The 24,583-nt window shown below is 36.3% G+C and overlaps 1 protein-coding gene across 4 annotated transcripts in view; it reads right to left on the bottom strand.

The window, feature by feature from the left end:
- arl15a (ADP-ribosylation factor-like 15a) overlaps window positions 1-24,583 on the bottom strand; it is a 72,309-nt gene that overhangs the window by 29,897 nt on the left and 17,829 nt on the right. For 2 of the 4 annotated variants that reach the window (XM_046841350.1, XM_046841351.1), the window contains exons 2-4: window positions 22,118-22,262; window positions 19,757-19,816; window positions 15,579-15,787 (exon numbers count right to left, since the gene is read on the bottom strand). In XM_046841350.1, the coding sequence (XP_046697306.1) occupies window positions 15,579-15,787; window positions 19,757-19,816; window positions 22,118-22,262 (414 nt within the window). Of the gene's footprint in view, window positions 1-12,350; window positions 15,491-15,578; window positions 15,788-19,756; window positions 19,817-22,117; window positions 22,263-24,583 lie in introns of those variants that run through there. The other 2 variants (XM_046841353.1, XM_046841352.1) reach the window with 2 other exon arrangements.

Below are 24,583 nucleotides of genomic sequence, written 5' to 3'. Positions count from 1 at the left end.
TATATTAAACAAAAAAGTTTTAAACAACCCAGAATATGGTTTATATTTCATTATATAAATATTGTTATTTATATATTATTAGATATCATATATATTTATATATAATATTATTAACTCCTAACTATCTTTAGGTCATGTCCCTAAACCCCTCAAGTTGGCAGTTATTAAGCCACTCATTAAGAAACCTAATTTGGATTCAAATGAACTATAAACAATAAAGACCAATTCAGATTATAGGAAAGATTGTGTCTGAGCAGTTATGTTTCTTCTTACAAGAAAACAATATCTTTGAAGTGTTTCAGTCAGGTTTCAGGCCCAGGAACAAGAACAGAATCTAGGCTAGTTGAAATCACAAATTACCTGTTTTTAGCTTCAGACCAAGGCTACATCTCTCTGTTAGTTTTGCTAGATCTTAGTGCTGCATTCGACACTATAGATTCATGACTTTCTCCTGTATCGTTTACAGACTTACATCGGCATTCAGGGACAGGCATTATGTTGGTTTAAATCCTACCTGTCTGATCATTACCATTTTGTAGATTTTTACGGAGAACTATCCAGGTTAATGGAAGTAAATTATGGGGTGCCACAAGGTTCAGTTCTAGCACCCCTGTTTTTCACAAGATACATGCTTCCCTTGGGAAATATTATTAAAAGACATGGGATTTGCTTCCACTGTTATGCTGTTGATACCCAGATGTATACCTCATCAAAACCAAACAAAACATCTCATTTGGCTCGGTTAACTAAGTGTGTTAAAGAATTAAAAGATTGTATGATCCATAATTTTCTATTATTAAATTCTGATAAGACTCATCGGCTCAAAAACCAGTACACAGAAGCTTCAGCACTTCAACTTGCATTTAGGATGTACTGTAACTACTAGTTCAACAGTAAAAGACCTGCGAGTTATTTTAGACAGCAACTTGTCTTTTGAAGAATCATATCACCCATATTACAAAAACAGACTTCTTCCACCTTAGAAATATTGCTAAGATAAGAAACATGTTGTCTATATCTGATGCAGCGAAGCTAGTCCATTCATTCATGACCTCCAGACTGGAATATTGTAATGCATTACTAGGTGGTTGTTCTCCATCATTAATAAACAAGTTACAGTTAGTCCAGAATGCAGCAGCCAAAGTTCTCACAAGGTCGAGAAAATATGACCATATAACCCCAATCCTATGATACCTACACTGGCTACCTGTTAGGTTTTGAATCGACTACAAACTATTGCTGGTTAACTACAAAGCCCTTAATGGTTTGGCTCCCATGTCTCCAGAATCCAATCTTCAAACACGCTACAATCCACCACACCCCTTGAGATCCCGAAACTCTGAACTTCTAGTAGTTCCTAGAATAACAAAGTCGACTCTCATATTCAGCTCCTAAACTTTGGAATAGTCTTCCTGACAGTGTTTGGGGCTCAAACACACTCTCCAGTTTAAGTGCAGATTAAAGACCTATCTTTTTAACAAAGCCTACACATAACACATATCACATATCATAACTTTGTGCTCCAGTACATCTGATAAAATTAATTTGGATTCCACTTAATGTACAGTTTAGACATTGGACCTCTTTGAATGTTTAAAGGCTCTGGCATATAGAAGATGGATCTATGATAATCTCAAATGTTGAGCTATTTTTTGAGTTCTCAGTAGGTCCTAGTTCTATAACGTCAACTGAGTGCATAAGACTGTAGAAAGATCATTACTTACAATCTTACATTCCGGTGCTCATGTTAGTTCTCAATCTCTGGTGTTTTGTATTGTTTTCAGATTTATAATCACACTCTTGATATCATCCAAATGAGGATAAGTTCCCCTTTGGAGTCTGGTTCCTCTCAAGGTTTATTCCTCATAACATCTAAGGGAGCTTTTTCTTGCCACAGTCACCCAGGCTGTTCATCATGGATAAATACACATAATTCACTTAAACTCTTAAATTCTGTAAAGCTGCTTTTAGACAATGCCAATTAAAAAAAGCGCTATAAAAATAAACTTGACTTGACTACTTAAATTGTTCACAGCATCTACATTTAGCTTTGATGACAGCTTGGCAAAATTAATGGCATTCTCTCCTCAGATTCACCAAGATAGTCAACTGGAATGGTTTTTAGTTTGTGTGCCTTGTCAAGAGTTCATTTAGTCAGTCAGTAATTAAATGTATTAAATGTAAAAATTTAATGTATCCCCAAGTGCAGTCTCCAAAACCATCATACACTTTGATAAAACACACTCTTCTGAGGACTCTCCCAGGAAAGGAAGACCAAGAGCTACCTCAGCTACAGAGGATAAGATTATTAAAATTACCAACCTCAGAAACCACTAATGTACAAAAATGCTTCTCAGAGTTCAAGCGGCAGACATATTTCAACATCTACAGCAAAGAAACCATTACCTCAGTAGAACAACAAGCAAAAGAGAGTTGCTGGGGCAAAGAAAAAAGAAGTGGACATTAGATCAGTAGAGACCTGTCCTTTGGTCTAATGTGTCCCAATTTGAGATTTTTGGTTCTAACCTCTGTGTCTTAGTTAGATGTACAGAAGGTGAATGAACGGGTCCTGAATGTGTATTTCCCACTGTATAACTCTTTTTGTTCAAGAAGGAGAGTGATGGAGATCTGCATGTTTATACACATTCCATACATGTTTTTTCATGATTTTGACATCATACAATTTGTAAATAATAAAATAAATAAAGAAAAAACACAAAAGCAGAAGGTGTGCCCAAACTTTTGTCTGATACTGTATTTGATCATACAAAGGTTAATGTAGAACATTTTCCTGCATTATTGCTATATACTTTTTTTTATATAATTAGTAAGATACACTATACTGTACTGGACAAAATTCACACAATTCTATTAAACACCTTTGGGATGAATTCCACTCTTCTTCCAAAAGCTATTCGCCTCATTGGGTGTTTTGATGACAGTGGTTGTAGCATTGTGTAGCATTTTACTCTGAAATCCCTATACATATTTAATTTGTTTGAGATCTGGCAACTGTAAATGCCACAGCATGTAATTTACATCAATTCCAACGTCAACAAACCATTCAATGAGTCCTTATGCCCTGTGGATGAGGGAGGGATAGTAGAATTATAAAGCAGGTGTGTGATTACATCTGTAACCATAGTTCCCAAATTTAAGGCTCATACTCACACTGATGAAAATAAATATATAAATCTGAAATGCACAAAGTTGTTGATAGTAAAATCATCCGTACAGCACAGATGAGATAGCTGCATATCATATGATAAGCTCTCCAAAATAAAAGATAGCGTAATAAGGAAGTCTGAGGATTTGCATTGTGCTGTGATGTGCCAATGTTTTGCCCTTTATTATTTATCTTGCTGTAACAGGATCTATGAGGACTATTCTGAAGAGATGCCAATCTTCAGAATCTCTTAAAGGCATAAGCCTCTGAATAGACATCCGTAAGTGTTCACATTATCATTATCACACTTTCCCACTTGGCATGCTGTGGTTTTCCTATTCACACAGTGGTCGTATTGCAGTTTCCTTTCCTTTAAAGCTTCTTTTTATTCCTGACTGCTCTAATTGAAACTTATTAAAAGTGTCAATATGATAGAAACTCTAGCCTTTTCGAATGTTTGGCACCAAGTGAATGAATCGCACAATGTACCTACTCGTGGATTTCCTTTACATAAAGAAGAATGTTTGCTTGTGGTAATTAACTCCACTTCCTCAAAAGGCTCAGTGATATTGTGAGTGTTTGTGTTTGGATAAGTGAGTAGAATCAGTGTTGTTTCATACCACACAAGTGGGTACGGCTTTTGTTACAAACAGACCCTGTGTGCGGAAAAACGACTCAGGTTTGTTCGTGCTAGACATGCGTTTGTTTGGTTTCTACGTCTAGACACAGCTGGCTTGGGCTGGGCATGTTCAAGCGACACACCTTGTGCCTTGTATCTGCACGGCTTGTGGAAAGTGCAGACAGACCGAGGAGAGATTTAACTATTAATGCATAATAAGAATGCCACTTAAAGGAAGCTTTCAATTGTTCCTCCCTTCCTGTGGTGCTTTCCTACTATGTTGTGAATATGGGATGGTATTGAAGGATGTTACAGTCTCTACATGAAAGACTTCCGTAGAAAAACAGTGAAATATTAGCGTTTATGTAACGGAAAAATGGTGTTTAAAAGAAAAGGATACAAAGAATGACTGGGTGATAAAGTAGGAGCATTTGTTTAATAGAACCACCATCATGAACCTTTGTTGTGCAGGAATGATTTCAAAATGTTTTTGGTAGTAATGAAACAGCAGGTTAATATTCAAGTTAAGTTATAATGGTAAAAGTTTAAAAAACACTGATATTCAAAATGCTACAAACAGATAGACACTCAAACCTACTGCTAGATAGTTGGATACACAGACAGACAGCCAGACAGACAGCCAGACAGACAGCCAGCCAGCCAGACAGACAGACAGACAGACAGACAGACAGACAGATTCCATAAGACTATAATTTATTCTACTTATCACATATTAAGGATTTGCAACCTGTCTTCTACCAATGCCCCATGGGTTGATTAGGACATTAAAGCATTGACACTTCACAGTTCACTGTACAGGGTCACCAGTTCACTCCTCATTTCAGATTATTGTCTGGGTGGAGTCTCTGTACACGTTCTGTCTATTTTGGCGTGATTTTCCTCAGCATTCCTCTGAATTTTTCTAAACCTGCTAAAAATATCCAGGTAGGTGGGATATTGTCTCTAAATAGCTCAGAGGTGTAAATAAGTGTGTGAAATAATATATGTATGGTGGCATGTGATGAAATGGTGTCTCGTTCAGGTGTATTCCTGCTTCACACCCAGGTCCCAGGAGAGTCACCAGATATACTGTGACTCTGACCAGTATTACTAAATACTGGTCAGTTGCTCAAGATAAATTAATAAAAGTATATCAGAAGTCCTAGCTACAGGGTGATCTCAGAGAGTGACCAGCTAAAGTAATACTGACAGGAATTCTGTTTGAAAAGATCCATCATCATCATAGATCCAACACCAACTCCTCCATGGCAGAACGTTTAAATGTCCAAAGAAGTCAACATGAAGAAACATAAAGTGGGATCCAAAGGGCGCTGGTACATCTCTAGATGGTTAGGGATGTTTGCAGGGTCGCCATCTACTATTTGAAGGTCCATAATCTTTATGAGGTGGGACACAACAAAAACAGAAGAATTACACTGCACAGTGCCATATCTTCACCAGCACTGGTGTTAAACTACAGCTCCCAAAATATAGCAGGTCCTACAAACATGGCTGCCATCTGGCTACCCCTCCTAGATATTTTCACATCCCCACTTTAGAAGCACTGTACTGCACTTTCACTTTGCAAAGTATACACAAGGGAAGGAAATGTTCATCCTCTCAAGTTCAGCCAAGTTTTTCTGCTTGTTGATTGCCTGACAGTTGCTTGCACTACACCATGCCCCTGTTTCTGGGTTACATCTGTGTTTCAGTAGATTTGATTATTCTTTAATGATAGATCTGATAAATCCTGCAATCTGCAATTGAACCCTTGTCAACAAATAGCATTTGACTCTTTGTCCTGCATGCTGCATATATAGATAATTGTTCCACTAGTTTAATTGGTCATAATGCTGTTTGTTAATACTATTGTTAGTTAGATTAAAAACAATTTTTTATGACAAGATATATATATATATATATATATATATATATATATATATATATATATATATATATATATATATATATATATATATATAGTAGGCTTTATTGTCATTCCAACCATATACAGTGCTGTACACAGTGAAACGTAACAATGTATCCCAAGGTGTAGGACCAAGGTGCTACATAAAATTACATAAATGAACAAACAGAAAACAGAACTACATAGAACTCTAAACTAACAACACAAAGTACACATGTGCAACATTTAGTGCAAAAAAAACCCAGAAAATACAACATGAGAAAAGGAGACAGTAACTATAACAAATTACTGATATTCCAACCAATAGTCAAGCTTTTCAAAAAGCATCCAGTAGTTAAGAAGACAATGGTGAAGGTGATCATCATGGGGCAGAGACGTGTAAGCCTCGCAAGGAAAGAGTACTAAAAATCTAAGACATCTTAATCAACTTAATTCTTTTCCTGTATTCCAAAAGATGACAGCGTGCCCACTTAATTTTGGTTTAAAATTGTTTTATTTTAAATATTATTATATTGTACCTTAAAGAAGTTGGAGTTGGGCTTGGTCATAAATATAAATGAAAAGAATCAGAATTTGTGTGTACAGTATCTGTAGCTTTGCTTAAGTGAAAATGCCTGTAATGGGCCTCATAGGCAAAGCTTGCTTGTGTGTCTATCTATCAAGACATGTTATATTGTAAAATGAGTGTGACTTTGGGATGAGAAACAACACTGTGCTCATCGCAGTCATCTTTCATATGGTTGAATCTATAGCCTACAGTATATCTTTTCTGGCCTATCTGCTGTGCAGTGGAATCGATTAGAGGGTATAGTATGGGTGTTTCTATACCCAAATGCAGAATACAAAGGCTCTGTATTCCATTCATTCTCCTTTAATAGCATTGTCCCATAAAATTATTTTTTTTAATCCCACATTTTGGTGAGTATGCACATTTCAATATCAATAGCAGATACTTCAATTTGATTTACTATTAAAAAAAAACAGTGTTGAAGATAAACATAGATGATTATGCTATGCGTCTTGAATTTGTAATGTCTCTACTGTTTACAGTGCTAAATCTGACTGAAAGATCAGACTCACTAGCTGACAGATATAACTTTTGAATGGTACATAGCTCTTAATTTGTCATGCTGTCATTCACACACTGGTTTATGTGCACACACTATGCACGAGCACATTCCCTTAACCCAGGCCTCACAACAAAAATACCACCCCGTGTCCTATACACCACTCGAGGCACCCCTGCCTAGCTACATACAGTATATTCCTGTAATAGATGTGTGAGAATCCATGTGCAGGATTCTCAAAGCCAGATTCAAATCCTAATGCAAACCTGACAATAAAGAAAAATGCAAAAAAATAGTAGGACAAAAAGGCAAAGCTTTGTTTCTATGAACTTTTGCAGTCATATAGTTACATGAGAAGAAGAAAACCTTAGTATTCAGGGTAGGGAGCCCTCTGCAGGTATGGAAGTATAATGTCTGTGTGTGTTTTTTTGTGTGTAACCTGTTATTATTATTATTTTTTCATTATTATAATTTTAATAATTTTTTTAATAATTATTATACTAGTTAGTTGGGTAGTTCTTTCAATTATCTTTATATTTACCTGAAGAAAAACAGTTGCACGTTTGATATAAATCTCGAACAGTTATAGAACAGACAAGGAAAGCAAAAAATAATAATACACTCACATGCGCACGCACGTATCCAGCTGCCTTTTTTGCTTGAAGACCACAGCAAAAGTAATCTTTAAGCAAGTGTCTGGCAATTAAGAAAAAAGTTAATTTTCTTGTGCCAAAGTAGGGTGTTCATTTATGTTGAGCTGACAAATTAAGGGATGTTCCCAGTTTGGAGTACGTTCAAATGAAAACAATCAACAACACTCAATGCAAAAAATTCAAACATCATTTTTGACCTGAATTTTCCAAGACATTTGTACAGATTAAGGGGAAAATTTAGAATGAGAGATGCAGGCATGCACAAATAATTGTTTTAGGGATTCAACAAACAAATGACACAAACTAGCCATGGTTCATATGGGAACCAATGGAGTATCAAACAGCTAATTTGCACAACTGATTATGTGTTTGAAATGCTGGATATACAAGGTGGAAGAGTATCGGGTGCATCAAACAGCTGTGTGTTTGGTTTGAACCTAATGAATTATGGCATAAGTAGATGATGAACAAACAGATGTATTTTGCTCTGAAGCAATCTGCCGATGCCCTGAACAAAGTTTGAAAGCTTGATCACATGGGTGGGATTGCTTTGTCACAAAGTATAAGCAACATCAGCTTTAACTTTGCAGCACTGGAACCAGATGTGAATTAACTCATTGCAGGCATTGTTTTCTTCAAAGGAACCTGAAGCAAAGGAAAGCTGCTGAAAACTGTATGCAGTCAGGGAACAAGTGATGGACTGATCAGCACTCTGGCTCTGCCATTTTCACTTAAGGGGAACATACGGATTTATATAATTAAAACTACACTGGCATGCATGCTTTCATATTCCAGTGTATTAAAAATGCAAATGTAATTAATGAAACCCTCAATGAATAAACGGATTCTACATTGTGCTGTACACATGTTAAAAACACCCTTTTGATTCTGCAACTAAGCATTTTTTATAGAAATATTTCATGTTGTGGAATGTTTGCAAAACACGTTTTTTCCTGTTAACTAAAAGATAAGAAAGAAAAAAGGTATTTTCCTTACCAGCATATTTTTTCTTTCTTTCTTACAGGTAAAATGACAAAAACTGAGTTTGTCCCTCTGTCCTGAAGACTTTCCTTTAGTGGAAAAATACAATTAAAGTTTTAACTTTGAGTGTTATTAAAACCCTGGCACTGGAGGCTCCTTCCAAAAGTGTTAAATAAATGTCACTATACAGAAAACTATATCAGCAATTGATCTGGAGTATATGGCATACATATCCTTTTAAAAAAGTGTATTAATATACTGTATGTCTTGCAATCAGAACCCCTGTCAAATCTGCTGCAATATAAAACTGATCAACTTCTTTATTATCAATCAGAATCTTTGAGCTAAACAATAAATGGTCAAAATAACAGTATAACTTGTTGAGTGGACAAACAGTACTTTAAATGCCTGATGCATCATTGATAAGCTTAAACAGCAGTCCAGTAATGTAGCCTCAAACTTAGCCAACCTATGTTCAGGAAACATTTATAACGCAAGCAACAGCCCAATCAGTCCAAAGCATCCACACAGCCTGCTTTGTTAAGGTGTTGTATCAACACATGACTCCCCTCTCTCAACTCGCTTCCTCTTTGGGCCCCAACAACAGGAGATTGGTGTCAACAAGGAATTCTGCCTTACATATGTTTCAGTCGTAAAAACAAGTTACACACAGTGGACCAGCAAGGCATTTACAGTCCCATCGAGCCTTATAAACTTCAATCCAGTGATCCAGCACTAACACGAAAAAAGTACTAACATATCACCATATGCTAGTGGTAACTAGTTTGCATTCAACAGCATGTTATGTCCCTAAGCCTGTTTTGCTTCATTACAATGTGTGCTACACATGTGCTTTAGCTGTTCTCAAGCTTGTGCAAATTTTGGCAGGACTTTACAAACTGCTATTCAGCTATTAGCTGCTATTCAACGATTCTACTACATGTTCAGCGATTGTAACTGCAACTCTATTACTAAACCTGTATAACTTAATATCTTCTGATTCAGTTATCAGTGAAATTATTTGTTTTTCCATATAAAGTTTTCCCAATTTCAGATCAGATTTCTCTCCATGGGGAAAGATAAAGACGATGTCAGTTCTTACACATGGTGACAGAAATTTGAGGAAGCATTGTGTGTTAGTAGTGGGCAGTGATGACCTGGCTGATTATGCATGATGACACAACAGGTTCCGGGAGGCGTAGGCTGGTTCTGTTTTGTCAAGTGACTAAATCTGCATTTTGGTACAAATATTTAGTTTACTTTACTTTCACTACTACTGAAACCTTATTCATAATACAGAGAGCTATCATGTAAGTTTATAAAGATAATGTTTTAAATACCAAAATTATTCATTTAAATAATAAATATTTGCTGAAGTCTCTCCTAAATAGAATAACAGCACCAAATTAAGTCTTGTAATATCTAAAAGTGATGCATTTAACTTTTAGACTTAATTTAGACTTCATTTCAGTTCTGACAAAGGGTTTTTAATGGGGAAACGTTGGAACCATCAATAAGGAGGGTTTTCTAATAAACTAATGCATTGTAACTATTTCCTTGGCAAGTACCAATAGCAATCATGACCATGACACCACATTGGTAGCCACCAGGTCACCATTACATCATGCTCTTTCCCTGGCCATTCTTACCACCTTGAGTGAGCCAGGCACCTTGGCAGGCTTAAACTTAGTTGTAGAACAACATAAAATACAAAATGAAAACTTCCAGAGCAATTTATTCAGAATTAGTGAAGTCCGTATATCAAAATTGTCACGGTAACAAATCCCTTTCGGCACATGGCGCATTTCCCAGTGCAAATAGCACAGCTTGTTCAGTATTAATGTGAAATGTGCTTTTATTTTGCATTCTGTTCCAATTCCTGATTCTGGCTCTGAACCTTATTTCCTTCTCACACACATCATTTTCATTCATTAATTCTGTGTATTTAAGAACACATTTCCTGCTGGTTTGGTTTAAGGTTTTGTTATTTTATTATGATTTGCATTTCAGAGCATATTTCCTGTTTGTCTTTCAGTCCTTTTTCCTGTACTCCTGTTTTGTTTTATTAATCTGTTTGCATAATTGACTGACCTTTCTGAACTTATATTTTGTACTTTCTTATTGTGATTGATTGTTGGTAACATCCTTAGTCTCCACAATAACATCTGAATTGCTCAAAGTATACTGTTATTTAGGTCATCAAAGATGAACCATACTTGAGTTCAGGTAGTGTTCTTTATTAAGAATAAAAATTATCTGCCCTCTGCCAGTGACCTCACAAGAGAGTTTGACAGTCCACAATTGACCCTGGGCTGGCATGGGCATATTTTGCAAAAGCAAATAGCTTTGCTAATATACAGTGGCATTAATATTTGTTAGGACAGAATGGTTTTATCTTTAGCGTGATATCCTGCTTATGTTTGATTTCCAACATAGAAACTTTTGACTGACAGGGCATGCACTTCACCACCTGATATCAATATCGCTGCCACAGTTAAAAAGTCTGCATATGGGCAGTGTTTGGCCAAAGTAAGTTTACTGACTTCATTTATAATTCTGAAAGTTCATCCTTCACTCAGTCATCCAGGTAAAGAATGGTAAAGGTAAAGGAAAAAGTAAACTATATTATTAGGCAGAACCAGAGTGATAACACTTATCCAAAGATAATAACTTAAACCGTCAGTCAAGCAGAGGAATGGCCTTTGCTTCACAGCAAATGGAATGCGGAAATATTGTATGCTTTTTTCCCCCTTGGCTTTGGTTACAAACCAATTGTGCTTGTTTTCTTTCTATTTCTTCCTATGTCTCTTTTCTTTTCTACTTTTTTTAACTCTCCGTGTGGTGGCAAAACAATGAATAACAAGTGGTATTTGCCTAGCCTTAGGCATGCATTGCCTTTTGATATCAGGATTATGTTGCACTTGGGGCAAGGTCCCTGGAAATGTCTGTTGCAAATGTCTAAACAATTTGGGCATTGATCATGTCCATCACTTCATAAGGGTTTGGCAGGACAACCAGATTGGCAATGTACAATGGAAAACAAGAGGCTGGGAAAGTTGCCAAAGTTATGAGTTTATGGACATGTAAAAAGTCTAAGATTAGTTACACTGCACCCAAACACTAGAGAAGAATGAGAAAGACTGGGGTCACAGTCATAAGGCGAGGACTTTGCTTCTGAGTATTATCAGCAAAAAAACAGCTAATGGTTCCATGGGTAATCAATGAAAAAAAAAAAAACATTAATATTGTGTCCCACAACCAGTTGTAATGATTTGGATTATTATTATTTGGAGTATTTATATTGTTGTCAAAGGCCTTCTTTCCAAAACTTTTCCAAGTGGTGGCATGTAATCAGTGGTAGACAGTAATTCATTACTGTACTTTAAAGAAGAATTTTCATTTGGGGAGACTTTTACTTTAACTTCACTACATTACAAAGTCAAATATCCTAATTTTTACACAACTAAAGTTTTTGAAGTCAGCCGTTCTTTTTTTATTTTTAAGTGGATAGAAATTTTACAAGTCAAGCACACAGCAAGCCACTAATCAGACTTGATTTGAAAGTCACTTGGTTGTATCTACTTAGCAAAGTACAGTTTAGTGTCAGTTCAACAGCAAGCATAACATTTTGAGAGTAATAAATGATGGAAGTAGCTGAAAAGAAGGTTTTGGGCTCATGATACTTTTAACTGATATCAATCAGTGTTTGACTCATTAATATCCTTCTATTAATAGATCGGTGTGCTAAGAGTAACAGTATACTTTTTCACATAAACTTGTGTTGATTAAGCAAAGAGTCATGTGACAAAAATGATAATAGAACATTTTAGCCATAATAAATCATAGTACTTTGGATACTTAAGTATATAAGGCAGATATAAATACTTAAATAAACGAGTAAAAAATAAATACTTAAGAGAAAGTTTATTGGGAGCGCTTTTAATTTTAGTGGAGGAATATTTTAGCCACTGTATCTCTACTTTGACTCAAGTACATGATTTGTGTACTTTGTCCACCGCTGCATGTAACTGTTAATAAAACTTGACAAACTCCACAAACAGCTGCTAGGAATGCCAATCACTTGAAAACTGGTTATATAAAAGAGAATTGATGGGTATGAAAGCCTGAAAGAGGTGGACATGAGAACAAAAGCAGATAGAAATCCTGTCTGCCTGAATTGACTCAAGTTTATCAATTCACCCCCCTTCAACTTTGATGATCTGACCTCAGACTTGCCCTTCTTACTCCATTACCAATAAGAACACTAACAAGAGGCTAAAAAACTGAAAGCTGTGACTATTCACCTGGAAGACTCAGACACACACAGTTCATCCATAGGATTAAGCTAAGAAGGTCAGTTAACAGGAAGGTCGGTTCACCCCTTGCCGTAGGCTGACATAGAATGGGAACTAATTTGGCACTGGAAGCAAAAACAACCTCTGACTTAGTCAACGTCATAGTATTTTAATGTTTGCAAACAGATAAGTGCGGTCAGTCACACTGCTACTTCCTTCACTAAAATATCAAAGCAAAAAAGCATATCCTAATCAGGATGGCTTTCAACAGTCCAGACCTGATAATCCTAAAGAAAATATATTTGTCAGAATTATCATGTGGCTGATACACAATGCTCTAGGCTTACAGACTGTGAAGATCAACATGGTGAAATAATAATCAAGTGTATCTGTGAAAGGATAATGGCTGAAGGAATTTGAATTGTCTCTGAGACTGAAATAGGGAAAACTGTTTAGCTTGAGTAAAATGCCACAAGAGGTTTGTCTGAAACACAACTGCAGTATATTACCTCCATATTAGTGGTGTAAAGCAATGTGACTGCATCTGTATCTGTTAAATGTATTTGGATTTAAGCCTGAACTTAACCATGATATATCCTAGAAGATTATTATTTATAATTTTTATTAAATATGAGCGCTACCTTTATGCCTCTGGAAACACTGGAAACCACCAAGAGCTGGAAATGTCATCATGGTGTTAGAATTCTGTTTCTGATCGTTCCTTAACATCAGTTATATCACACCAGTGATGAGAATTAATGATGTACTTGAGTTCATACTGTGTTAATATTTCCTATGAATTTAGTTAAATCTATTTCCCAAAATTTTAAAAAACTACTAACCTAATTTAAACCACAAAGACCTGACCAGGTAGTTACTAAGAATCCATGAAGAAAGAATGAATGAAGAAAAAAAGTGAATGAAGAAAAAAATGAATGAATGTGTTGTATAAAGACTTAATTTTAAGTAAGTAATGGATGTGATTTTTCATTGTGCTTTGGGATCTTTTTTTCCCTGTGTTTTTCCTGTATCTGTATTTGTATCAGTTTAGAACACATTACCAGTACAACCTGAATAAGATATCTATAACGAAGTGAAAATAGCAAAATCTCAGCAAGCTAAATATTTTTTACATAAAGCCTCTGATCAAAACCACAATTGAGGAGGTTTGGTGTGACTTTCAAATGTAGCCACAATAGCTGATATCACTTTTCTCACTCTCTTTCCAGTGACTCATGTTTGTTAGCCAGTGACATAACCGGTATCACCAGTGAACGTCAGCTCCGGCTTCCTGTATGGCACCCTGGGATGACAGCTCCTGTTTGTGGCATAAAAGTGGTCAGGCACAAGGTTGGTGGAAAATGTTTTGTGTGAACTCTGTGAGTCGACTCAATGATGAAAAGCCACATTTCATAATATTATGTTGAGCCCAACAATAAGAGACCTATTCTGCAGACTGAAAAGCAGTAAGTTTTTCAATCCACAGGTCACATTTTATCACGAGAAGATTGTGAGGAACATAGTTTTAACTTAGCATGAAACACATTAAAGGAGGATAAGTACTGTGGAAAAATCAAACATTGCTCCCTACTAGAAGCTCAACCATTAACTCTTAATAAACGCTATAGCAACAATTAATGATATTTGATATATCCCATTTTAAAAGATCTAAATTTTGAATTGCTACAGTAAAGGTTTTTTCCATAGTTCATATACACAAGATCATTCATTTCGCCATCACTGTAATGATGCATTGTATCGTGAGATTGGTCTGCCATGTTGTTGGCTCACACTCTGTTCCCATTATACTGCTCAACATAAATAAAGGATGTAAACATTCTATTTGGGTTTTTGTTGTGACAAATATACACTGCATAACAAGCTGTCGGAGAGTTACAAAGATATAACATATAAATAAAAGTTCTAGGCAGTTGGGAGAGTTCTGGTTCTGGTTCTGGTTCTGGTTAGGGTTAGAATCTGCCTTTATTGCAGTCCACATCCACAGCAAAGACATTGGCCTTAGAGCGAACATAATGTCAGCTTGCCAGTTACGCTATCACATGCATTATAGGAGCTATAAACAGTCATTCTTTTATGATCCTCTTTTGTTTCTGCTTTGAGGTTTGTAAATGTGCATCCATTACTAAGCTGTTATTTTAGAAAGAACATTTGCATATAGAGCGCTGATGTTTAAATGTGATTTTTGTAATCCTTTGTGACTTGCACTATATAGCATTATTAGCAGTAGTAGTAATAACAGTAGTATAAGTAGTGGAAGTGGTGGTAGTAGTTGTGATTATTAGTGAGTTACCAGCACATGCATGCAGCATGCAGCTTATACATAGATGGTATCAATAAATAAATGGATGTCGTATTACCTTAGCAACTACTAGAGCTTATTAGTTTTATGAAGAGCTGTAGCTATTTCAAAATCCTAAATGGTTAACAGTTGGATGTTTACTGATGTTAGAAGAGCCCAGACTCAGACCATCACATCCATCCTCAATTGTTACTTGGAGTTCTCTCTGCCTTAAGCGATCCACCTCTTCCTAAGGTTTCCTCGGCGTATACACAGACCATTACTCAGACAGCCCACGTCATTCTGTGTTTACGCAATCAGCTCTCGCTCTGGAAAGGACTGATGGGGGTGGGGGGGTGCCTCTTACACTGTCAACATCAGCTCTTATTGCGTGGCAACAACACACCACAGCCTGAGAAATGCACAGTTCCCATTGCTCAGTCCAAACACTTCAGAGTGTGTGTACATGTGGAAGCCAGCGACCTATGGTGGAGGAGGTTCAGAGAGGAAAATGGTGCTAAGGCCCAGGAAGGTCCCTGAGTGCTATATTTGGTATGGAAAGTTACCGTACCTCTGGGACAGAACGGGCAGCTGGTGAATCTTGGTGGTTGGCAAGGATGAGGAAGGGGAGTGTGCAGAGCTGAGGGTGCTGCAGGGCCAAATGGAGCTCAGATCGGCAAGCCTTCATCTCCTCATCAGAAACAGTGCTGTCAAGAACAAATATCACCCCTTGGGAACCTTGGTAGTAGCGGCTCCAGTATTTCTTGATGTTATCTGCCCCTATATAAAAAAAAATAACAGAAAACAAAAAAAAACAGTGTGTTTTTAGTTTATGTCTAAATTAGTGGGGGAGAGTTCAAGAAAATATTATTTATCATTAATGACCACTCCACTCTCACTCTCTAATCTGTAAATTAGAAACCTGTGATTAGTGGCTCTGAGCATGAGATCAACAAGTACATGATAATTGTTATAATACGTAGACCTCTTTACTAAGAAGATGGTTTTAACACAGACAAGCATAGCATACAACCATTTAAATAAATGTATAATTGATTTGACTGGCTTATGAGGTGAACAATTTTAGGCAAGCCAAATTTGTGCTAGACTGCAGACAAGTTGTGTGAAACACAGCTGTGTAACAGGTGTGTTAGGCAAAGTTGGAAAATTTGCAGAAGGATAAAACCTTAGATAGTTTAACTTTAATATTAAAAAGGATATTAGGAAGTGAGCTGAGGACAAGGGCCCTTACAAACAAATGATCAGGATAGCAGTGTTAAAAGTTCCTCATGAGGCCATTGGAAGGCCAAGAACAATTGTTTAAGAGCAAAGAGCAATATGAAAGAGGCTGGAGTGAGCATCAAGAGTCCTGAGCTGGGTTTGTTCTTACAGGTATTTAACACAGGCAGCCAGTTTCACCAGCTAAAGCATAAGCTTTTACTATAGCCTACTTTAGACATTAATGGACACTCATACTAAGTTATAATATTGAATAAACAGCTATACCTATAATATTTAAGTAAATTTATACCTAATAGGTGAAACATTCCACACAAGTAAATCTATTATGCAGTAGTCTGCAGGATAAAGAGATAAATTTGTTTAATTTTCTTGTGTGAATATTTCTGAATAGTTTCAGTAACAGGAAAGATACAAATGCCATTTTATATCAGCTTTTATATCATGTCTTTCATGTCTTTTTCACCAAATTTAAATATTAGCAAGGCATTATCTAATATTCCACTCCTCGATATTTACACTGTGCAGCAGCTGTTGATTGTTTCAGTGCCATGTTGCTAAAATGCCATTAAATTTGTTGCACACGAGCCCAAAAAACAGCACTGAACATGTCAGTGAAAAAAACTAAATTTTCAACAGTCTTTAACAACCCTTAATCAGGTCAAAGTTTTATAGGAAAAAAATAAGAATAAAAATAGAAATTTCCCTGGAAAACAGAAACCAAATGGAACAGTAAAGTAAGATTACCATCCATCACCATATGCTGTGAGGTCCAACTCTAAAAAAAGAAATGGAACTGAAATAAACCCCAGAAATAAGTTAAATTATTTGGCAAATCTCAGTAATTCCTTCTTTTTTCTTTGCAGTTCTGGATTCCCGCTGTGTGCATTCCACCTTGATTTGCTGCTTCTTGTACTCATGCCTTTTCTCTGATCATTTATCCAAGTAAAAAAAAAACAATTGCAGTACGAACAAGGTGCTAAAAACAGATGATTTCACCCACTAGAGGTAGCAATAGTCCTAAACTCTAAAGTATCTAGAGAGCAAGTGGGCAGTAGTACAGGTGTCCAAAAAGGTGTTAACATTATTTTCTGCTTTTATTATAACAACATTTCTCAGGGTGGAATTATATATGTCAAGCAAAATCTGGTACAAACCTGCAGCCTGTGATGAAACAGAGAAAGACTGGCAAGTAGAAAAAGAGCCAAGAGTACAGAGAAACAGCTAGACAGGGAGAGAAATCTGTGAATATACAGAAATGAGTTTATAATTGAAGAACACGTGAAGGTGATAATGAGAGATCATGCCAGGGAGAGATGATAAAGACTAGCAAAGCCCAGGAAGTTGTAGGTGAGGATGAGAGTGTGAGAAAACTTTTTTTTTTTTTTATAAAATTCTAACCTAATCTAATTAAAAAGGAAAAAGTAATATTACTTTTTAAAATATATCTTACTAAAGTAATACCAATGATTCAAATGTTGGTATGGGAATGTGAAAATTGTCTGATGATGTATTTTCAATCATTTTCTTCTAACATCTTTGGATTCCATTAGAGATCCTTAATTTGTCACTTCCTTTGCCCAGAAAGTTACAATGTATCAAATGAATATGAATACATACTTTTTTCTCTTTTTTTCTTGCATACCTACACACACACACACACACACACACACACACACACACATAATAATATATATATATATATATATTTGTATACCAGTCCTTTTCACCATGGTAATATTGCCAGCTTCACCATTCACAAATTTGGTTAAAGTATTCAAAAAACATCCTGTGAGCAGCAGTTACATGTGTGAAACCGGTTCAGGCTAACAGAAAAGAAAAGCATCACAGAGTATATGTGAACTTTGAGGTTGGGTGAACTACGACAGCAGAACACCACATCCTGCTTCACTCCAGTCAGCCGAGAACAGGATTTTGTGGCTACACTAGGCACAGACTCACCAAAACTGGACAGAAAATGATTGGAAAATAACCAGGGATTACTGTTAGTCAGTCAAGGTGTAAAAAGAAGAAGGATGGACATCTGTATGTATTCATTTTCATAGTGAAAGGTCAGAGAGGCATACACAGTTATTATTGACAAATCCGTAGTCAATAAACACAAAAGATACAGATGGAGATCAAATTCAGAAAACACAGAACACTGTAAACAGATATAAAACAATTAAAATCAAGCTGCCAGACTTTGTGAATGACTGCATGGAATTGAAAGATTTTGCATCAACACAGGCAAAACAAAAAGCTTAAATACAATCCAGAGAAAAGCAACAAGCTTACATAGCAGAGAACAAGGAAGGTGTGAAACCAATGAGCTGAGTAGTATAAGAGGACATTTAATCAATCCACCATTTACATTTCACCAAAAAAACAACACTTTTTTAAAGCACAAATTATTCAATACATTCCAACCTGAGACCCATTCAGTAGTACATTATGTTGCGTGTTTAGACTAACAGCAAAAAAAAAAATGAAGGCATAAATATATAATTTCTGTACAAACATTTTTCCTCCCCTCTGGGGCCTGAGAATCCAGAGCAGCAGTGACAAGCTCCAGACAATAAATAAACGTCATCACAGTAACCACAGGAGGGACCGGTGTGTATAAAAACATCTGTAGCAGGCTTTGACCTCACCTACTGGAAGATCTTTATATCATGTTGAACATACATTTCAGCCTCTGACCAAATTTGGTCAGGCTTCCCCTTGGTGGTCTTCGTGCTCTCGGTTTTTTCGTTTTTTTTTGTTTTAAGGGTGCTGATGTTTCTGTTGTGCTTTAGTTCGGCCTCAAGTCAACATACACAGCACACCTGTTCTGTCCCCCTGTATCCCACAAAACACATAAATCACCTTGACTGCGGTCACTACTAACATTAGATTTTTTTTTCTCTCCAAGACACCAAAAATAAGCATCTTCTAGGAAGATGTCTAGACCATGAAAAGAGTTCTAGGTGGGTCTTTAAAAAGGAAGCGTGTGTGTGTGTGTGTGTGTGTGTGTGTGTGTGTGTGTGTGTGTGTGTGTGTATATATATATATATATATATATATATATATATATATATATATATATATATATATATATATATATATGTACATATATACACTTTTACATTCATTTATTTAAACCTGATATTTAATTCTGATGAGAAAATAAACTGCTGAAATCGCAAAAAATATTAAGAAATGGTGTGTTCTTCTCTGCTGCTTAGCAGGCGCTTCTGCCAAAAGTGCAAACAAGTGGGACAATATTTATGCGCTGGATAAACAGCTACTCAAGCTGTATTAGTCCTTAGTATCAGTCTAGCTTTGATTTTCCTACTGAACATAAGAGTGGCATTTATCTATGTCCATAAAATCGTTGCCTTAATCTGCTAATGAGAGCTGAGTTCAAATTTGTAAATGTATTCTAAACTATAGAGTAAGAAGGGAGAATTTAGAGATTATTGGAGCATTCAGAAAAGTTATTAATACTGTAATATATATTCATATTACCTCCAAGTTCCTTTATATGAAGCACTGCATTCGGCAAAGCCACTGCCTTGATGCTGAAACCTGAAAGGAGATGACAGGTTCAGTTTTACATTGCAAAATTAATGAAAGTCAATGTCTTTTTGGATGGTCGCCATTGCTGGCATCGAGCAACAAATGACTACAGAAATCGGAAAAAGAAAAGCAGTTTTAAACTGTCACATTTCAGCTGAAGGAGCTGAAGATTTACTCAGTCACACCACTAGCCTCATGTTCATTTCAAAACAATGCATGCAGAGAAGAGAGGCGGGCGCATTCAGGAATGATTAACGCAGCTCAAAACACACTGAGCATCTTAAACCTCCACTTTAACATCACATCGGATTTTATAAGGCAGGTTTTATCAATTTCAGCAAATGTGTCAAGTAAGTCTTAAAAGGTTAAGATTTTTCAGTAAAGAGCAGCATGTATGGTAAAACAGATTCTGAACCGAGTCACAGTGTGACATAGTGAGTCATATCATCTCTAACACTTTTTGGTAAAATGGGTCTTTTGGGTTCTCAGGTTTCCTCCCATCTCTCCAAATCACAGTAGATGGATTGTCTGTACTAAAGTGACTCTTGATATAAATATGTGTGATGGCTTGATGTTCCATCCAGGGTTTATTCCTGTCAAACACCCAGCCTATCCCAGAATAGACTCTGTATAGAGTCTACCTGATACGTGTAAAGCAGTTACAGTTAGTAAAAAAGTCAGTACTGGTGATAATACAATATAATAAATAACACATTTTTCATCATGTATGAAGTGTAATGCAATACACTGCAACATATGGCATATGCAGTATGTACGTATATATAATACATGGCTGCACATCAACATAATGAAAATGCAGGAAAAAGTCATGATGTCTGTCTTCGAATGACAGGCTTTGATGGGACTATGAAGCTGGAAAACACCATCCTGTCGGTAACATAACACCATGCCTTGTCATGAGAGAGAAAGTACATGTGGTGAAAAGCAGACGTGCCACAACTCATGTGCAAACGCAAACAGATGAACTCTTGGCATGTCAGGAGACACTCAGATCTGCCAAGTAAAGCAATGCAATGCTATTTAGCATGATTTTGAGGTGACTGAACTAATATTAAGATTTTGAGAGCTTAAAAGTGTTATAGAAGTCAAGTTTGGACGTCTGGTTCAATACATTATATCCACAGGGTGTTTCGTAATTTAATTGAGAGACTTCGGGGCACCAGTTCAAAATATGTAACTGAAAGATATAGAGTTTGGTTAATGTTACAAAGCTGACACATGGGAAAGGGTATGTGTGTTTAATTTAGTGTGTATTAAAGTGCAATGGTTCAAAAAACTGATGGGGTTTCACTGAGGTGCTACCCTAAGAGTGTACAACCTTGGCAAAGTAGAGTACTGATTTACTGTTTAGAACTTTTTTGGACATTTTGTGTGTCTAACATTACTGATGTATGAGTAAAATAAATTAATAAATACAATAATAAAATATAGCTGCAAGCAGCGATCACCAGAGTTCAAGCAACTAAGGCATTAAAATTCATAAGGAAAAAGACATTAGGAACATGCCCACCGAGTTTCGCTCCGATTGGGCTCCCTTAACCTTGTTTTTTGAGATACGAAAATGTCTCATGTAGACTCTTGTGTCCCATTGGACAGAGACACAGCATGTCAATTGTCAGGATCATTGGACTAACTGTTGTGTAGTTAAAGCCATTTTTATAGCGCCACCAAGTGGTCAAGCTCCACATTAATTTCTTTTTGACCAAAGATTGAGCTCATGCACAGGTGTACCAAGTTTTGTGAAGAGATCTCGTTTTGTTCATGAGTTAAAGCTCATAAAACTTTAATGATAACACTGCCCAGAGAAGATATCTGCAAATGTTTTGGTTCCGATCGGGCAAAAAACCTAGAACTAGTTTGCAAAAGTAGGTTTTGGAAATAACTTACATTTGTGGAAAAAACGAACTTTGTTAAGTGAATCCGTCAAAAGGAATTTTCTTTGTTTTGACCGAAGCGTTGCAAGGATATAAAATGTTTGAGTCTACAAGTAACGGTGTACGAGCCCCCCTCCCGTTGTCCAATTGGGTTGATACTTTGTCAACTTCTCCCCAAATTGAGCGCTACCATCTGGCCAAGTTTCAAGTGTCTTCAAGACTTATGGTTGGTCTATATGATCAGTTTTACAGCAGAATAATAATAACAACAACAATAATAATAATAATAATAATAATAATAATAATAATAATAATAATTCCTACAAAAACAATACGTTTTCAGTCCGATGGGATATAAACCCTAAATAGCAAAACCATTTCTGATAGTGTGAATTGTATGGTGATGAATATAAACCTGCAGTAGGTACAATTCCATCAAGACCTTCGCTGCAGAGCCGTGAAATGAGACTGGTTTTGCCAGCACCACTGAGTCCAATACACACCACATCATACTCAGGTCGAGGAGAGGGGGGACCCTTACAGCACAGCCTTCGGAAACACTAATGAAAACAAAGACAGAAAGAAACAAATGGTAAATGACAAATGATAATGTCAGTATAAAATTACAATTAACATTTAAGATCTCTCTGGTGGAAGTATGAAACCTGTGTGTGCATTACATGCAATAACATAATAGTTCATGTGGTGGTTGTGAGAAGATGTTATAATACACTCATTATCCACTAGAAACACCTATACAACTGTATATTCATTTAGTTGTCTAATCAATCAATAATGTGACAGCAGCACAATGCAAGAAATAATCCAAATACAGGTTTCAATTAATATTTACATCAAAGTTCAGTATATGCAAAAATGTGTTCTTGTTGACTTAAATCTTGTCATGGTTGGTGGTGCCACATTGGGCTGGTTTGAGTATTTCAAAAGGTTTTCATCTCCTGGGAGTTTAGCACAGTCTGTAGACATACAGTATTTGTTTAAAAAACAAAAAACATCCTGTTTATGTGGAGGGTCTGCTGCCTGAAACAGCTCAGTAATGAGAGGGATCAGAAGACTGGAAAAAGACCAGGTGATTTTTTTGTATTTTTTTAACTGTCCAGTTTGGGTGAGTCTATGCCCATGATAGCACCAGATTCCTCTTCATGAGTGACCGCAGTCTAATGTGATCTTCTGCTGTTGTAGCCTATCCACCTTAATGTTTCGGTGCTTCTCCCATTAGGAGTCGCCACAGCAATTCATCCTTCTCCATAACCCCCTGTCCTCTACATCTGCTACCTGCATGTCTTCCCTCACCACATCCACAAACCTCCTCCTTTGTCTTCCTCTTTTTATCCTTCCCGGTGGCTCCATCCTCAGCATTCTCCTACGGTTATACTCCATGTCCTTTCTTTGCACATGTCCAAACTGTCTCAATCGAGCCTCTCTCACCTTGTCTCCAAAACATCCTACATGTGCTGTTCCTCTTATAAACTCGTTTCTAATCCTGTCCATCCTCATCACTCCCAACAAAAACCTCAACATCTTCAGCTCTGCTACCTCCAACTCCACCTCCTGTCCTTTACTCAATGCCACTGTCTCTAAATCATACAACATCACAGGTCTCTCCACAGTCCTATAAACTCTCCCTTTTACTCTTGCAGATCCCCGTCTATCACAAATCACTCCTGTTATCACTCTTCTCCACCCACTCCACCCTGCCTGCACTCTTTTCTTCACTTCTCTAACACACACTCCATTACTTTGCATGACACTTGTTCTTCATTCTGATGTTTGTTGTGAACTCACAGATAACCACATTGCTGTCAATCTTCCAGTGATTGATGCAAAAACATTTCTGACCACTGTCCTAGAAGTTGGAGTGCTCTATATTTACCGGACTAACAAAACATAGGAACAATAAAACAATGATAAGCTTATCATTTTTACTGTTCTGCTTATCATTTTTTGGGATATTTTATTCTAGAGAAGATTATTGGATACACACACTAAACACAAGCAAACATTTGAACTCACACTTGGCCAACACTTGAATTGTTTTGAAATATTTTTATTGTTTCATTAACACGTTTATTCCCAAGTGCTGAAACACCCAATAAAAACAATATCTTTCATCTCAATGGCAGTTTTATTCCAAAACAAGTTTAAGTTGTTTTTACAGCTTGAACAAAGCTTTGGCTATTGATCACTTACATTGTTAATGGTTATCTACTTTCACCTTTCTTCAGATTAGCTATAATTTGACCAATACAAAAATCGTTTCTGCATTGATAAGTTTGTATTGTTAAATTTCATCAACATAAAATCCTTCCTTTTATCCATATATATATATATATATATATATATATATATATATATATATATATATATATATATATATATATATATAAAAGCAACTAACAAACCAAGCCACCAGCTACAGCCAAAACATACCTTGAAGCAGGGTTCCACGGATGTATGAAATCTGATTTGGCGTTTGCCAAATGAATGGAGATTCATCAAACATGTACGAAGAATCCTTTTTTCTAATTAGAGTAAAATCTTAAAGATATTAAAAATATTTGTAGCTTTGTAACATATCTCTTCATACTCTATAGTGGAATCCTAACACTGCTCATCACTCTGGGAACACACGTCCCAAACTAAACTAAAGCATGGTGGTGGTGACATCATGTTGTACATTATTTCTAGCAAACTCAATAAAATGTTCCCTCCCCTATATTGTGGATTACTCTGTTTGAAGTCATGTCACCCAATATTTAAACTGCACGAAAGAGAAAAATATTTATTCTCAGTGTAATGAGCAGACCATTGGTTTTGTTTTGTGCTAAATAATTATAGCATAATTAGTGTAACTAAGTTA

This window comes from Silurus meridionalis, chromosome 27, assembly GCF_014805685.1.
Source record: "Silurus meridionalis isolate SWU-2019-XX chromosome 27, ASM1480568v1, whole genome shotgun sequence".
Classification (NCBI taxonomy): Eukaryota; Metazoa; Chordata; class Actinopteri; order Siluriformes; family Siluridae; genus Silurus; species Silurus meridionalis.
Note: the sequence above shows the minus strand (reverse complement) of the source record. Positions and strands in the feature narration are given on the sequence as shown.